Here is a 15,619-nt window from a genome sequence, read left to right on the forward strand (position 1 = left end):
CAAGCTACAATGCATTGTCTCGTGAGGCTCCCTTAGTCACGCTTCTCTCAAATTTCCCCCGATTTTCATTCTCATGCAGGCTTTCGATTCAAGAAGAGGACTTTTAAGAGCTCACTGGCCCAAGTCTCAACTTGCAGGAGATGTTCTGGCATAGAATCGAGATCAAAAGAAGAGCTTGCTTTAAAAAAAGAAAGAGAGAGAGAGTGTCAAAGCCCCAAACTTGCAAACGATAATTTAACGTGGCAAAACGGAAGATGATGCGCTGAAACTCACTTGACAAGGTTGTAATCTGAGAACAAGCTGTTTTGAAAGCTGAAGTTTGTATCTTGAAAGAGCGGGAGAAAACACACACACACACACACACACACACACACACACACACACAGAATTATGGCAATGAATACTAAGTGTGAATTATTAAAGGTAAAGGTAAAGGGACCCCTGACCATTAGGTCCAGTCGTGGCCGACTCTGGGGTTGCAGCACTCATCTCACTTTATTGGCCGAGGGAGCCGGCGTACAGCTTCCGGGTCATGTGGCCAGCATGACTAAGCCATTTCTGGCGAACCAGAGCAGCGCACGGAAACGCCATTTACCTTCCCGTCGGAGCAGTACCTATTTATCTACTTGCACTTTGACGTGCTTTTGAACTGCTAGGTTGGCAGGAGCAGGGACCGAGCAACGGGAGCTCACCCCGTCGCGGGGATTTGAACCGCCAACCTTCCGATCGGCAAGTCCTAGGCTCTGTGGTTTAACCCACAGTGCCACCCGCGTCCCTCCAAGTGTGAATTATTAGGACAGAGTTAAAACAGACTTCAACAGGACAGAAAAGTGCTATTGAAACCACAGCAGTATCAAAAATATTGATGGCAAAAAACATTCAAGCATGACATAGATAAGTTATGAGAGTCCAGGCCACAGTGGCAGGATGTTACCATTCAATGTAATAAATCTCCATATGTACAAAGCTCAGTCTTGGGTGGGCTCTTATAGGCTGCCAACCAGCAAGTTCCTTCAAAAAAGGGCAGAATGCAGAAGTAATGCATATAATATTAGTTACTTAAGACTGAGAACAAATGCTCACAGATCTCCATTACGACACCGCAAACTTCAGAAAAAGAAACCCTGTTCCACCAAGCAGCCTCTTGTGTATCACAAAGCCTGCATTAGCCTGTGCCTTCCTTCGACGGGAAAATGCTGAAATGTGGTAAATGTTATTAGCATTCAATTCAGATTGTTGTTATACCCCCAAATCACAGAACCATCTGTTTCATTGGATGCAAAAAAATAAACATTAAAATGCACATCAAGAATGGTTATGACCAAGTCAAGAGTGCCGTTCACATACGACTGCCTTCGACATGAAAGCATTGCTTGTACTACAAAACAAAGGTCAGAGAAAGTCAAAACCAACAAAAATAGCAGATTATATGCATTGGTCGCTCCAGTCCTTCAGAGTCAATGGATTCTGCCAGCTTAAACTCTAGATCACAGAGAACGTTTTTACCAACTCCTTCCTTATGTGCAACATGAGGCATGTACTTAGGCAGAGATTTAGCATTCAATGTCAATAATATATTGGTAGCAGAGAAATCACCTCTCATTTATACCCAGCACCCAGAAGTGAACTGACCAAAGCTGATTAAAGGAGGAGGAGGAGGAGGAGGAGGAGGAGGAGAAGAAGAAGAAGAAGAAGAAGAAGAAGAAGAAGAAGAAGAAGGGAAAGGACCATTTTCAGGGGCAGCTTTCAAGTTGCTGAAATGGTGTACCTACCCCAACCCCCATTGGCCAACATTTGAACAAGATCTTTTGGGAAGGCTGCACTGGTCTCGCTCCCACAAGCTACTAACATCTTGGCACTCAGATGTGCAGATTCAAAGTTGAAACAGCAAGGCAAGGGCATTGAGAGAAGTGTTATAGTGGCTGGCCCTTGACATCGGAGCCCCTGTCTTTTGGAAACTCCACCAAGCCAAGAATATTTCCCAGAAATACGACAATTCTTTTTGGTTTTCAAGTGAGTGGTAAGGCCTGAGGTTCAACAGCTGCAGAGTTCCTTTAATCTATTCTGGGCATATGGTATTTCACATTTTAATTGGGCATATTGTTAACTACTCCAATCCCTAGAGATAGGGTGGGTTATACATGGAAATGGGCTATGGAGGAGGGAATCACTGGAGGTACTCAAAAGACGTACATAGCTTAGCGACAAAGTTTCCGACCAAATGTGTTACAGGGGTGCATTTAAACTAAGAGCCGATTCGAACGGTTGGATTTTTCTACGTATTCATATGTCTGATCACATGGAGACTAGCTAGCGTGAACATGTGGAGAGCCAGCAGCAATTTCTGTGATTGCAACTACTGGAAAAAATGAAGCCATGATCACACTAAGCTTTTGCAAAACAGCTGTTTAATCAGGACAAAGTTAGTAGTGTAGATTGACCCTCCAAATGGAAGAAAACTCCATTGGCCACATTTGAAAGCTTGGGCAGAAAGAAAGGGACAACTCGTGCTCAGTTATTACACTGTAATTATTTCATCTCTCTCTCTCTCATTGGAATCTATCTATTATACTTCCAACCCATACATTCTAAGTCCATTTTGTAATATCCGAGAATGGTGAATCCATGTTTTCTATGGTTAGGATGAACAACCACAGAATACATGCGGTACATCCACCAACTTGGTTTCAATATCTTTTGATGCAACTGATATTCAAAATAAGCTTCATTTTGCAAGCTGAAAACGTGCAAAAAGGAAGAGGCCGAGAAGCAAGGCCCACGGCCACTGGGTAAGTTGCTCTTCTTGACTAAGGTGGTTTCAAAACCTACATAATATTACCAGCATCATTTCTGTCCAATCAATTGGAGATCGACAGAAGGCAGCCAACAGTCCACTGGCAGGTCAACAGTCATTTCCTATTGGACCAGCCATAAGAAGAATGTTCCCACGCATCATTTTCTTCTTGACTTTTGGCTCACTGACTTCCTCTTGGGGCTCTGGTGAGGGTCTCCTTGCAAGCCATGAGGACTTTCCAGCTCTCTCTCACACCATTTCTGGTTAGAGTTTATTTCCTGATGCCATGCGTATACGTGGTCACACACAAGTCTATTGTGCGTAAGGGGGATGCCTGTCATGTATAATTTAGCTGAGATTCCTGCATTCCGGGGGGTCACATTAAGTAACCCTCAGGATACTTTCCAACTCTACAATTCTATGATTCTATGACTTGGTGGGCTGGGGTCTGATCCAGCACCACTAACCAAGAATATATACTCAGGATCGTGTGACATTAATTAGTGATGCCTTAAATATTCCAAGAGCCTGAAACTGCACTTTCATTTTTGTAAATTAAACGCACATCTGGTGGGCCCACAGAGATCCCTTAAAAAAAAAATTAGAGCACCCAAGACTTGCAAGAAATAGCATTCTTCTACTTTACTTGACACCTTCTCTCCTTTTCATAACAGACATTATCTTCATATTTATTTCGCAAATGACAATATGTCAAACTGATATGTAACCCAAAGAAATGTGAAGAAGCATTATTATTTCAGGGAAAGAAGCATATATGTGGATCAGAAAGCATGTTTACCACAGAAATAACATTTTTTAATGAGCAACATTCACCTTTGCCACATGACCAGGTTAACACCAGCTAATTTTATTTTTTAAGTCGGTTACTTTAGCATCTCATTTACTAAGCCTAATGCCAATTAAAACTCCGCTGGAACAGGTAGAGATGGTGGCGCATTGTTAATATTTCACACAGGAATGTGAATCTGTGTTTAACCAACTAGGGTGAGCTTTGTGAGAGAGCTCTTACCGCCGTTATTGTGGAGGAGAAAGTGGCAAGATAAAAACTGCTGTCACAGTGTGTGTTGTAGAGACAGCTGAAGCACATCGACACGGCTTTCACAATTGGAGGTGTCGGTTTGCCAATAGCTACAACAAAAGCCCTTTTAAAAAGCACAGGGGACTGAGTCCTCCAGTGCGATGCAACAGATCCATAGCAATTTCTTAGCCCAGTTCTATGGATTTTAGAGAGTACGGTTTTAGAACCAGGTGATATACGGCAACTCAAATGTTTACTTTTTAGGCCACTTTTCACCCCTAATGTGGGCTCCTGAAGTAGATCACGTAAAACCCCCAAGCCAAAACACAACCAAGTAACCAAAGTTACAGTTAAAACTAGAAACTTTAAATCAGAGGCTTGCATCCAGTGCAGTGCTAAGTAAGCATAAGGATTCCTGCTGGTGCAATGGGATTCCTACCCCCTTCTCCCTGGCACAGGACTCCAGCATCTGTCCTGCATAGCTGTCAACTTACAGATTTGAAAATAAGGGACCAGCAGCCAAAATAAGGGATCTGTAGCCTCACCTGTTCCAGGCACTCCAGTCTTCCTGTCCTCCTGCAGTCTGGTCAAACTCATGCTGGTAGCCTCGAGAACACTGTCCAACCAACTTTGTAACCAGAGGTTCAACTGACTAGAATCTGAATCACATGCACCACAAGGCCTATGCAGCCTCAACTTAAGATGGCTCCCTGGCCTGGCTTTGCACTGCAAAGTTTGCAGCAGCACGTGCAACAAAATGGCGTCCAACATTCAAAAACCCCCTCAGCTTGCATTAACTAGCCACACACAAGGCATGCAAGCTCCACCCCCCAGTCGTTCTTAGACTTCTTATTGGGTGAGCAACACAGCCAAGCAACACAGTTGGAGCCTCCCTCCTCCCTGGCCAGCAGGGAGGGAGGGAGAGGAGCTGCTTCCTTTGAAATTTAAGGGACATCATTTAAGGGACATCCATCAATAAGGGACAGCAGCGGGACATGGTGCTGGAATAAGGGACTGTCCCTTCAAATAAGGGACACTTGACAGCTATGCTGTCCTGGGGTTTCTCCCAACCACCCAGAGCAGAGTTTTGGAGGGTTTGGGGTGTGGGAGGAGAGGGGGTGAAGTCCTGTTGTGCAAGCAGGAATTATTGTGCTGATGGGATGCTGACTTAGCACAACATTGGATACAAGACCAAAAGGACACAGTTAAAACAGCCGTAGATTAGAAGCCACATGGAATAAATATGCTTTCACTGCCCACCTAAAGCCCATCAAGGATGGCATTTGCCTCAGCTCCTTTGGGAGGGAAGTCCAACATAATCTCGCTTGTAGCCAGGGGTGAACAGAGCGTGGTTCTTCTCCTTCCCACCCCATTTAAACGCCCAGGTAAAGATGAGTTGCCCTTTAATGCCTGACCCCAATAAAGAAAAGCCTAAAACCTGTTTTTTCCTCACCATGAGCTCACAGGAGTTGGGCTACAAACCAGCTCTTCCCTGTGCAGAGGATTGGTGTTGCATTTTTTGAAAGTTCTCTCTAATCGTATAACAATTTGTGAATTTCCAATCGATCTTCCATAAGTTTTCCCATTGGGCCATGATTATTGAATGGCCAAAATCTTGTGACCACCGGGTGAGAGGGTTAGTTAAGGGGGAGAAGGAGGGAAGAGAACAGCGTGCTCCTTCTTCCTGTGAGTTCTCTTGCTGCTCAGTAAGCGCAGTTAATAGCATGGTCTTTGCTGGGCACATTCAGAGATCCAGACCCATACAGGATGATGCTAGCAGCTTGCAAGTCCCAGGTAAGAATCACCACCAGATGCTGTGGTCCAGCACAAAGACTGTTACCTGATCTGTTTTCCTATTCCCTCCCCAATCCTAGCTTCCACCATGGCATCTCACTGCTGAACATGTAAACTCCATCTACTGGAAAGCCCTATGTTTGTCTGACTTAAGGTAGAAGTTCTATATGATTGCAGTGACTCATTCATGAAAGCTAGACTGCTTCAGGAGTGGTCAACCCATGCCACAAGCAGGCACCACATTAGGGACTTGTCCTAATAACTTTGGCGTGCAAGTCAATTTAGTCAATGGTCTGTTTGACATGTAACGCTAGACCATGGTTTAGTGCTGCAAGACATGAGCCTTGGCGGGCCCTGAACAGTTTGATCCTGGCTTGATTGAACAAAATAAAATAAATATCGAAGCAAAAGCTCTCTGTTCACCAGAGGAGGGTGTAGGGAAAGAGGTAAAGATTCTTTCCCATAAAGTACTAAACAATGGTTTATCATTATGGGCAGCCTAGGCCAGTAGGGCTGCCATATTTCAAAAAGTAAAAATCCGGACATAAAATAAATTGGACGTTTTTGAGCTATTTCTGAGGAATATCAGCAAAAACGACACTGCCGACATGGGCTGCCATACGTCCGGATTTTCCTATACATTTAGCTGATTTCCACCTGGATGCTGCTTGCAGCTGCAGTATTCTGGATATGTCTATGTAAATTCCAGTCATATGGCAACCCTATAGGCCAGTGACTTAGATATTAAGTGCTACTTTATTACCTAACATATATACTTCATAGAAGCCTGTTATTAGGTATAGAGGCTATTTGTAGAAAAAAACAACAGGAACTGAACTTGCACTTATTTTGGAACAAACCCATTCACTTCAATGTTAACTCAACAGGCATACTTGCAACTTTTTTCTGGTCCTAGAGCAATACTCCTTGGTTGTCAACACAAATAAAAGTCACAGATGTTGATTCCAGAAAAGGTACGGTATAACAAACGCTGAGGAAGCTCAACAACCAATCTTATTATATCAAAGCGCAGTGCTTTCTGTTTCTCTTGTCATATTCAGCTTATCCAGTCAAACCATTTCTTCAAAAACTTTTCATGAGGTCTTGCTTATGATTTGAGCAAGTGCATGATTATGCACAAATGAGGTTATGAGATGCTAACATTCAAAATAAAAAATAGGCATGGAAAAGAAAGAAATAAGCAGATTGTGTCCCTCAGTTCATCTTCTGTCTCCTGAAAAAGATGTGCCTGTTTTTACAGACTCATTTACGGGGTGCTTTGGAATGCCTTTCTGATTTCAGTGCTGCGGGGCTGACTTTACCTTGTAGTCGCAAGGTGGACGACAATGATGTGTGTGTTTTTATTTCCCTTTCTTGCCTACATACATTTCCTGATGTGAAAAGGCCCCATGAGAGAAGTTAACTCCTGGTGCCTTCTCCTGGGCTTCTATTTAAGCATGGGAAGTTGGAGAGGGAGCCGAGATCAGTGTCCTTGCTGGTTCTCTTTAAGGAAAACCTTTCCTTTGCCTTAAAAAGCCCCCCACAAAACTTCATACACCGATTTCTTTGGCAAGGAAAAATAATTCACTCAAAAAACCCCAACAACCATGAGCAGCATGGTAGACAGCCTCCCCAGCTCCCTGTGATTTTAGGAAAGTCCAGCTGAGGGCATCATGGGGTTTTCTGGAAGCTTGGACCTAGGAAAGCTGAAGAAGAGCAAAAACCACGAGAGAGACGATTTGTAGAATGAAAGGACAATCATAAGCTTGATCTACGTCCCCCCTTGCAAACTACCTAAAATAATTTATCCAAATCGCTCTGATCGTTTTTAGATGCATCCTCCCCCTCATCAACTGAAGGAGAATGGTTAAAAAATGGAAGAAATCCAAGTCTTCCTAGTCTGCGGACTTGATTGAGCTCTGTGATGGCAGAGCCCAAAATCTTTGTTGAAGCATTGGAGATGATCCAGTGAATTATTAGATGTGTACTGTACAGAAAAACAACAGCAGCTTAACTTTCCCAACTACTGGATGCCATGTTGAAAGCCTGGTTGTTGTTTTTTTTAAAAAAATACATTTTAGCGCAGAATCAGGACTGTGTGCTCATTACGTTGCAGGAGCAAGTGCTATGGATCTGGCCCACCGCCCACTGAAATCTCTATCAAGGTTCCTATCTAAGTTTTAAACATTTGGAGAGAGAGAAATCACAGTGCAAACAGGCAGAAAGCCTAAGAAATGAACCATATGCTTGCAGATCCCGCTGCAACACCAAACTGATGCAGAAGTTGCTAATATGTCTCTGGTACTTTGTAAAAATGCCAGCTGGAAGGATGGAGTTGTTCCCCTCCTCCCTTTTTACCTCTGCAAGGCATCGTAGCTTTCGCAAATAAATAAACCGTTCTTTCACACATATTAACACTTAGCTTATTAAAACATGATACTTTTCAAAAATAATTTTACAACTGCTCAGAAGTGTCTGTAAGGAAAGGGACTGAGTGCTAAAGTCAAGCTCCTTTCTAGCAGTCAAGCTAACAGACGACGAACGGCGACACGAGAGTCTTGCGAAGCGAGACCTTCCGCAAACTACCGCGAGCGAAGTGTCACCGCAAAGGCTGTGAATCGCTGTTGTGAAAACATTTGCGGCAACTTGCATAATTAAACGAAACTGCCAGAAAAGCTTTCTAAAATGCCGTGGAGATGGAACATAAATAAAGATGCACCGCCGTGGCAAATGGTAAGGCGAATTCAGACCCAGGGCAGGAACTGACCGTAGTGAACTGCCGAAGGAAGGTAGACTTCTCCAACAGTCTTAGGGGAGGCTGCTAGAGGAGTCTGGGCTTACCCAGACTGATGCGCTCAGTGCTCTAAATACACGTAAAATGGGATCATGATATTTCTAGCTGCTGAGAGCAAGTGACTTATGAATACCTTGTCGTGTGTGTATGTTGCGGTCCTGGAATATATTTAATAGGGCTAGTTCTGGAGTTGCTTCTATTGCCTGTTTTGTTATTCTGGAGATTTCGTGGAGTGAACATAGGCCACTGGTACCAAAATGTATGGGAAACCACCCTATTGTTAGGGACCATGCTGAGGAAGACTGCACTGAGGAAGAATGGTGGGAGCCACTCCCTCCCCCTGATCCTGAATCTATCAGGTGCAGGAAGACAGTATAGATTTGGAACAGTGGTTTGCAGAGGGACATAGTTCAGAAGGCAGAAGCTGGGGAATGCTGGATAGGGAACAGCTAGCAGAAGAAACACTAGAAGAGAGAGAGTTAACAGATTCACAATTTCTGGACAGCATTCACCCCCCCCTTCTACAAAGACATGAAGAGCTCAGAATGTGTTATAACAGAAAGCACAGAGGGTACAAGATCAGGTTACAAGATGTAGGAGTGATGTAGATTAATGGGGACGGAGTGGGGGAGTGAGCCTTAATTGGGAGCACCATCATTTCTAGGTAGACGTGTTCTTTTATCTCTCACTGTGATTATTAAAGAATCTAACTGGTAAGACATTCCTTTCGTTTGATCTTTTTATTTACTGCCACGGGGGATGAAGCGGATTCCCTGAAGCCTGACACCTATAGAGAAGTTAACCAACAAACTTAGACTAGCACACAGACAAGCCTTCATCCCAATATGGTTCCTCTTTATCACATACACAGGACTATGAGACAACCTATCCCCCCCAAGAGCACACAAACCAATCTAGCTAACCTGACCCAACAACCTAACTCCCCCCCCCCCCTGCAAACAAGCCATACTGCAATCAACTGAACGCAACCAACCAAGTTCTGGACCCCCAATCTCTTGCAATATCAATATAAATATATATAAAAATAAAGGAGCTACCCACATGATGCTGACACAAATCCTGATGCTAACACTAGGCAACAGAGCAAAATAACATCTTTCTATCCTTTTTTCCCTCAGCTGAAAGATGTCTATGACCAAAGTGTCTCTCACTGTGAAAAAGACTCCATCACTTCAAAGTGGAGATGACAGATGATACCTTTCCCTGTTTATCTGTTTTGTAACCCTCAAAAAAACTTTGATAAAAATTATTTTTTAAAAAAATCGGGATCACAGCTCTCTGTGGGGAGAGTCGAGGGGCTGAAGTTTGCAACACCCTGAGGAAATAGATCACTTAGAAGAACGGTCCATACAAACGGTCCAGTGCATGTGTATATGTTTAGATCGTTCAAGAGCTTGCTCATTTATTTATGCTTTTAAAAAATTTGCATACTGGCTTTTATCCAAAGATCACAGGGCAGTTTACAGAGCTCTGCACTGAAAGTGTGTCTGTGGCCACTTTGCATTAGGAGGACGACAATGCAAAGACAGAGCAGGAGAGATGGAGAGCAAGGCAGAGAATGTTGAGAGTGAAAGGTGGACTCACACTTGGGAGTTTTATCTTCGTGTGAGCGCTCGTGACATCCAGGAGGGACACCCACCCATGGAAATGCAAATTGCAAGTCTGAAGTGTGAGTGAGGGTCCTCTCTCAACTGTTATCTAGGTAAAGGTAAAGGGACCCCTGACCATTAGGTCCAGTCGTGGCTGACTCTGGGGTTGCGGCGCTCATCTCGCTTTATTAGCCGAGGGAGCCGGCGTACAGCTTCCGGGTCATGTGGACAACATGACTAAGCTGCTGCGAACCAGAGCAGCGCACGGAAACGTGGTTTACCTTCCCGCCAGAGCAGTATCTACCGTATTTATCTACTTGCACTTTGACGTGCTTTTGAACTGCTAGGTTGGCAGGAGCAGGGACCGAGCAACGGGAGCTCACCCCGTTGAAGGGATTTGAACCACCGACTTTCTGATCGGCAAGTCCTAGGCTCTGTGGTTTAACCCACAGCGCCACCCGCGTCCCTCAACTGTTATCTAGTTGTGGCCAAACTCTCAGACTACAGCAAAAGGAGATAGGCAAGGACAGGAAGAATCTGTTGGCTCTGCTGAGTCACCAGCAACTTCTTTCTCTTCTTCTTGTTCATGAAATGTTGCCATTCCAGCCAGCCATTGCAAGAACTAAGAACTAGCTCACACATTAGTTTCCCACATCCTCGTCCCATTTCCTTATGTGTTGTGGTTTTTAGATTGTGAGCCTGAGGGCAGGGACCGTCTTAATTCTATTTGCAAATCAATCTGGGGGCAGTTTGTCAGCTGAAGATGGGGGGGGGGGGCAAAGGGGCTCTGAATAAACATACGCAATGAGCTTGTGCAAAGCACACGGTTTGGGAGAGATTGGAAAGATATTTCATCTAAAGCCCCACATACTGGACATCTGGCCACGTACTATTAGAAGGGGACTATTGACAGTTGATAGAGAGAAAAGCAGAATGGATTTGCCCTGCTTGGACCAGCATAGGATATAGCAACCAGCTATGTGAACCACTGTGATAATTTCATCTATTTAAGATCAGAGTGCAGAGAGGATTCACCAAAACATAACATCCCATCATCACCATCACCATCAGGAAAAGCAATATTTCAGAGTTCCCAAGACCCTCTACTTTGTGGCAGCTCTTAAAAAAAAAAAAATAGGGTGAAGTTACAATGGCAGCATAGCACTAGTATCTTTATATTAACTTATTTGTCAACCAGTATGCCTCTTGGGTATGGAATAGTTAAGGCCGGTTTGTCAGCACGGCAATAACCAACAAAGACAAGCATCTTGCTCTGCAATTGCAGCCCGAAAGAGAAGCTCGTAATATTCAGACAGATCACTTGGGATTCAGACAGCTACTTATACTTACATCAAACAGTTTTTCTATGTACATTTCTTCATTGACCTTATCGCGAAGTATGTCTTGGTTCTGACGAACAAACGTTATGTAAGTGTCTGCTAGATCCATCCCCGGTTTCTGTGAGAGGGGGAGAGAAAGAAAGATTGGGGGCAGGGGCAGGAGGAAAGACCACAGAGGTATAACTTGCACTGTGTGATAAATCTTATTCTTCAGGTAAACACACATTTATACAAATAATAATAATAATAATAAAAACATGCACATATGCACATCGTTTCGTCTCATCCAAAATCTGTATCAGATTTGACAGAAATTTACAGCAGGTCTGGAATTTAAATTTGGTGAACGTGGAGTCCGTTCTTCTAACAGAAGCAGACTCTGGTCTGTTTTCAAAGAGCTTCACTCCCGAGCCCCACCTCCCCAAAATATACAGTAATGCATGTTTCAAGTGTCACTGATATATATTTTCTTTCCAGATGTGTATTTTGCAGGTGCTGACACACAGAGGCAATCATACGGAAAGAAAAAGAAAAACATAGCAGTGCACGGTAGTGAGAGGAAAATGCCATAATTTGATTGTGAATGGAAAGGCTTCTATAAATACCATGAGACGTTTCATGCGCAATACTATGAAAAATATATATATTAAAGTCCATTATATTTACTCATCCATACATACACAGTTGTGGTCTGCAGTCTGGATGTATAGTAGCATAGCATGGATATGAAAACAAAAGATGGATACATTACAAGTCAAGAAAACACACGGTACTTTTTACTGTTCTCCCTCCTTCCCTGCCCCGCCCCAGGTTGGTCTTGGAATCAACCCAAGTTTGAGACTGAGGAATTCACATGACATAGTTTGGAGGAGAAACTTTAGGCGAATTCAACAGGCTTTCATTATTTCTTCACTTGCCTGATCTGAAAAGTTTCAAAGTGTTGGCAGGATGAAGACCCTAGGGCAGAGGTTTTCAACCTTTTTGAGTCCACGGCTCCCTTGACCAATGACATTCTTTCTTCAGTACCCTTGTCGCGCTCAGGAGCCCAGTTAGGTCATCCCTTGCCTGCAAAGCTGGCAGCCTCTTATAATGGCAATGGTGCCCACCTGAGAGGTGCCAGAACTGAGTTCCGGTGAGCTCTGGCTGAAAAAGCCATTATTATTATTATTATTATTATTATTATTATTATTATTATTATTATTATTATTATTATTTCACCCTTCCTTCTGAAAGAGTCCAGGGCGTCAAACACATTCACAGCAAGCTATTTTTAAAGAAGTTTTCTAAAAACAGTTAAAACGCCTCTAAAACAGTTAAAACGGTCTAAAAAATGTTCTGTCTTTCAATCATATCAAGATTGCCAAGAATGGTGTTCAGTCATCAAATGCCTGGATAAACAGGAATGTTTTCAAATTCCTTCTGAAAACCAGTAATCATGATTGAGAAAAGGTGGGTGTATCACACCTTAAATGGTTAAAAGATCAGTGAAGGTGGTGAAGGTCCTGTATGAGTGCCTGGAGGCGGTTGGAGGATGGATGGCTGCTAACAGATTGAGGTTGAATCCTGACAAGACAGAAATACTGTTTTTGGGGGACAGAGGGCAGGCAGGTATGGAAGACTCCCTGGTCCTGAATGTGGTAACTGTGGCCCTGAAGGACCAAGTAGGAGTCATTTTGGACTCACAGCTGCCCATGGAAGTTCAGGTTAATTCTGTGTCCAGGGCAGCTGTCTACCAGCTCCATCTATTATGCAGGCTGAGACCCTACCTGCCCATGGACTATCTCGCCAGAGTGGTGCATGCTCTGGTTATCTCCCGCTTGGACTACTGCAATGCTCTCTACATGGGGCTACCTTTGAAGGTGACCCAGAAACTGCAACTAATCCAGAATGCGGCAGCTAGACTGGTGACTGGCAGTGGCCGCCGAGACTACATAACACTGGTCCTGAAAGACCTACATTGGCTCCCAGTACGTTTCTGAGCAGAATTCAAAGTGTTGGTGCTGACCTTTAAAGCCCTAAATGGCCTTGGCCCATTATACTTGAAGGAGCATCTCCACCCCCATCGTTCAGCCCGGACACTGAGGTCCAGCTCCGAGGGCCTTCTAGCGGTTCCCTCACTGTGAGGTTACAGGGAACCAGGCAGAGGGCCTTCTCAGTAGTGACGCCTGCCCTGTGGAACGCCCTCCCATCAGATATCAAGGAAATAAACAACTATCTGACTTTTAGAAGACATCTGAAGGCAGCCCTGTATAGGGAAGTTTTTTAATGTTGGATGTTTTGTCGTGTATTTAATATTATTATTTTGTTGTTGTTGTTGGATTGTGGGTCTTTGCAGTTGTTCCTCTTTCCAATTATGTTTTTAACTGTGTTAATGCTTAAGTCAGCATTGATCTTAACTATTAACTCTGATTAACAGGGTATGCTGGGAAGCTTTAGTGTGAATACTGGGTAGCTTTAGCCATGGTTTTATGTTCTGATGTAGCCATAATTAACACCAGTTGGGGGAAAGCCAGGGAGGTGTGAGGTGAGGAGATCTTATAGCTTACTCTCTTAACCATGACTAAAGGAATCAGGAGCATTGTGTGTTCAACACTTTTACTGAGGTCCCTATTTCAGCACATCAGAAAAAAACACCACCAAATTATGTCACAACCTCTCTTGAGAGGAGGACAATGGCACTTTTTGTGCTTTGTACAGAACGTGGCGTATCTAATAAGTGTCGATTTTGCATTAAAATAGCTCAAAAGTGTTGTTGTTTTTTTTAATCTTAATTTGCCTAAGAAGCTCAAGAACTTTGGCCAAAGAAAGCTCAACAACTTTTCTGTCCAGGTTTTCACTGTTCGAAATATGGCAACCCTAATTTAAACTGAAGGTGTAGTAGTATTTCAACATTATGTATGTTACAGCAATGTTTTCAGGGGATTTCACAAGGAGGAAAAATGAAACCAAATTGTGATCAACATCACAAATGAAAAGAGTTTGGAAGCTAGTATTATGTTGAGGAGCAATTCTTCCCAACAAATTGCTCTTTAATATCTTTAGTGAAACATGCAAATTTGGTTTCAAGTTAGTTTTTGTTGTTTTTTCTTTAAAAAAAAAGATAGCCTGAAAGCAGTCGATTCTTTGGGGGGGGGGGATTCCCATTAGCAATCTTTCTCCCTTTTTCTTGGAAATGTTTACCTAATTTGTGACATATGGGAATTTCACACCTAGTGAATATATTTTCATGTAGCTTGTAGCATGAGACTCTAATCATTAGAAGAATATACACAAGAATGATAACTGCAACAGCTGGTGACATTTACCAATTAGAATTACAGTTCTTTAAAACACTATCTTCCCCCCCCTCCAGTGTACACAGGGTAATTATCTCTGATAAATTGCTGGGGAAAAAATCTAATTTTCCTTTTAAATAGTTTTACCCACTGTCTATACATGCCTCGATAAACACGAATGATTCTCCAAAGAACTACAGTGGTTAAGTTCTCCTTTATAAAGCTAATGAAGCTGGATTAAACAGCTAATTAAGAGCCATTAAAACGCCCTTTTATGAAAATTTACTTAGGGAGTGCATTTTAAACAAAAAGATCTACGGCACTTTCAAATATTTAAGATACACTACCTAAGTCACTGGAAACTTTTTAAAGGCACTATTTGAAAAGAGCTTCTCAAACAGAGCCTTTTGACTTGCAAGTCTAAGATGTGACAAGCTGCTTTGTTAACCGGCGTAGGATTATTTATTTCAGAATTAAGGAGACAAAATATATTTCTGCAGCCATGTCAGTGTAAAGGGATTTATAGTTATTGAGCAAAACTGGAAAAATGGAATGGGGAAACTGAGAACAGAATTGTGAGTGTGCCTGTCTACAAGCTAGTGGGTTGTCCGCTTACGGACTGGAGTTCTCACAAAGGGAGTGAAAATTCAGAATGCAAAGGTCACTATTGCAGTAGTTTTCAACCAGTATGCCGTGGCACCCTGGGGTGCCTCGAATGAAGGTCAGGGGTGCCACTGTTCCTCTTTCCTTCCCGCCCTTCCTCTGATGCCCTCCCGTGTCTCTGCCTCCCAAAGAGAGAGGAGAGGAGGCTGAGGGAACACTCCACAAAGGAGAGTGTTTGAAAAGGGGTGAGAGGTTGCCAGCTCTCCAGGCAAGGGGTGACATAACTGGGCTCCTGAGCCCCACAGGGGTGCTGTGGAAAGAATGTAGCTGGTCAAGGGAGCCGTGGACTCAAAAAGGTTGAAAACCTTTG

The 15,619-nt window shown here is 43.3% G+C and overlaps 1 protein-coding gene across 13 annotated transcripts in view; it reads right to left on the reverse strand.

Moving 5' to 3' along the window:
- Nucleotides 1-15,619, reverse strand: part of CADPS2 (calcium dependent secretion activator 2) — a 356,172-nt gene that overhangs the window by 24,487 nt on the left and 316,066 nt on the right. For 8 of the 13 annotated variants that reach the window (XM_081211429.1, XM_081211427.1, XM_081211424.1 and 5 more), the window contains one exon: nt 11,382-11,489. In XM_081211429.1, the coding sequence (XP_081067555.1) occupies nt 11,382-11,489 (108 nt within the window). Of the gene's footprint in view, nt 1-11,381; nt 11,490-12,051; nt 12,070-15,619 lie in introns of all 13 variants that reach the window. The other 5 variants (XM_081211433.1, XM_081211428.1, XM_081211431.1 and 2 more) reach the window with 1 other exon arrangement.

Source organism: Podarcis bocagei, assembly GCF_964188305.1.
Source record: "Podarcis bocagei genome assembly, chromosome: 10".
Lineage (NCBI taxonomy): Eukaryota > Metazoa > Chordata > Lepidosauria > Squamata > Lacertidae > Podarcis > Podarcis bocagei.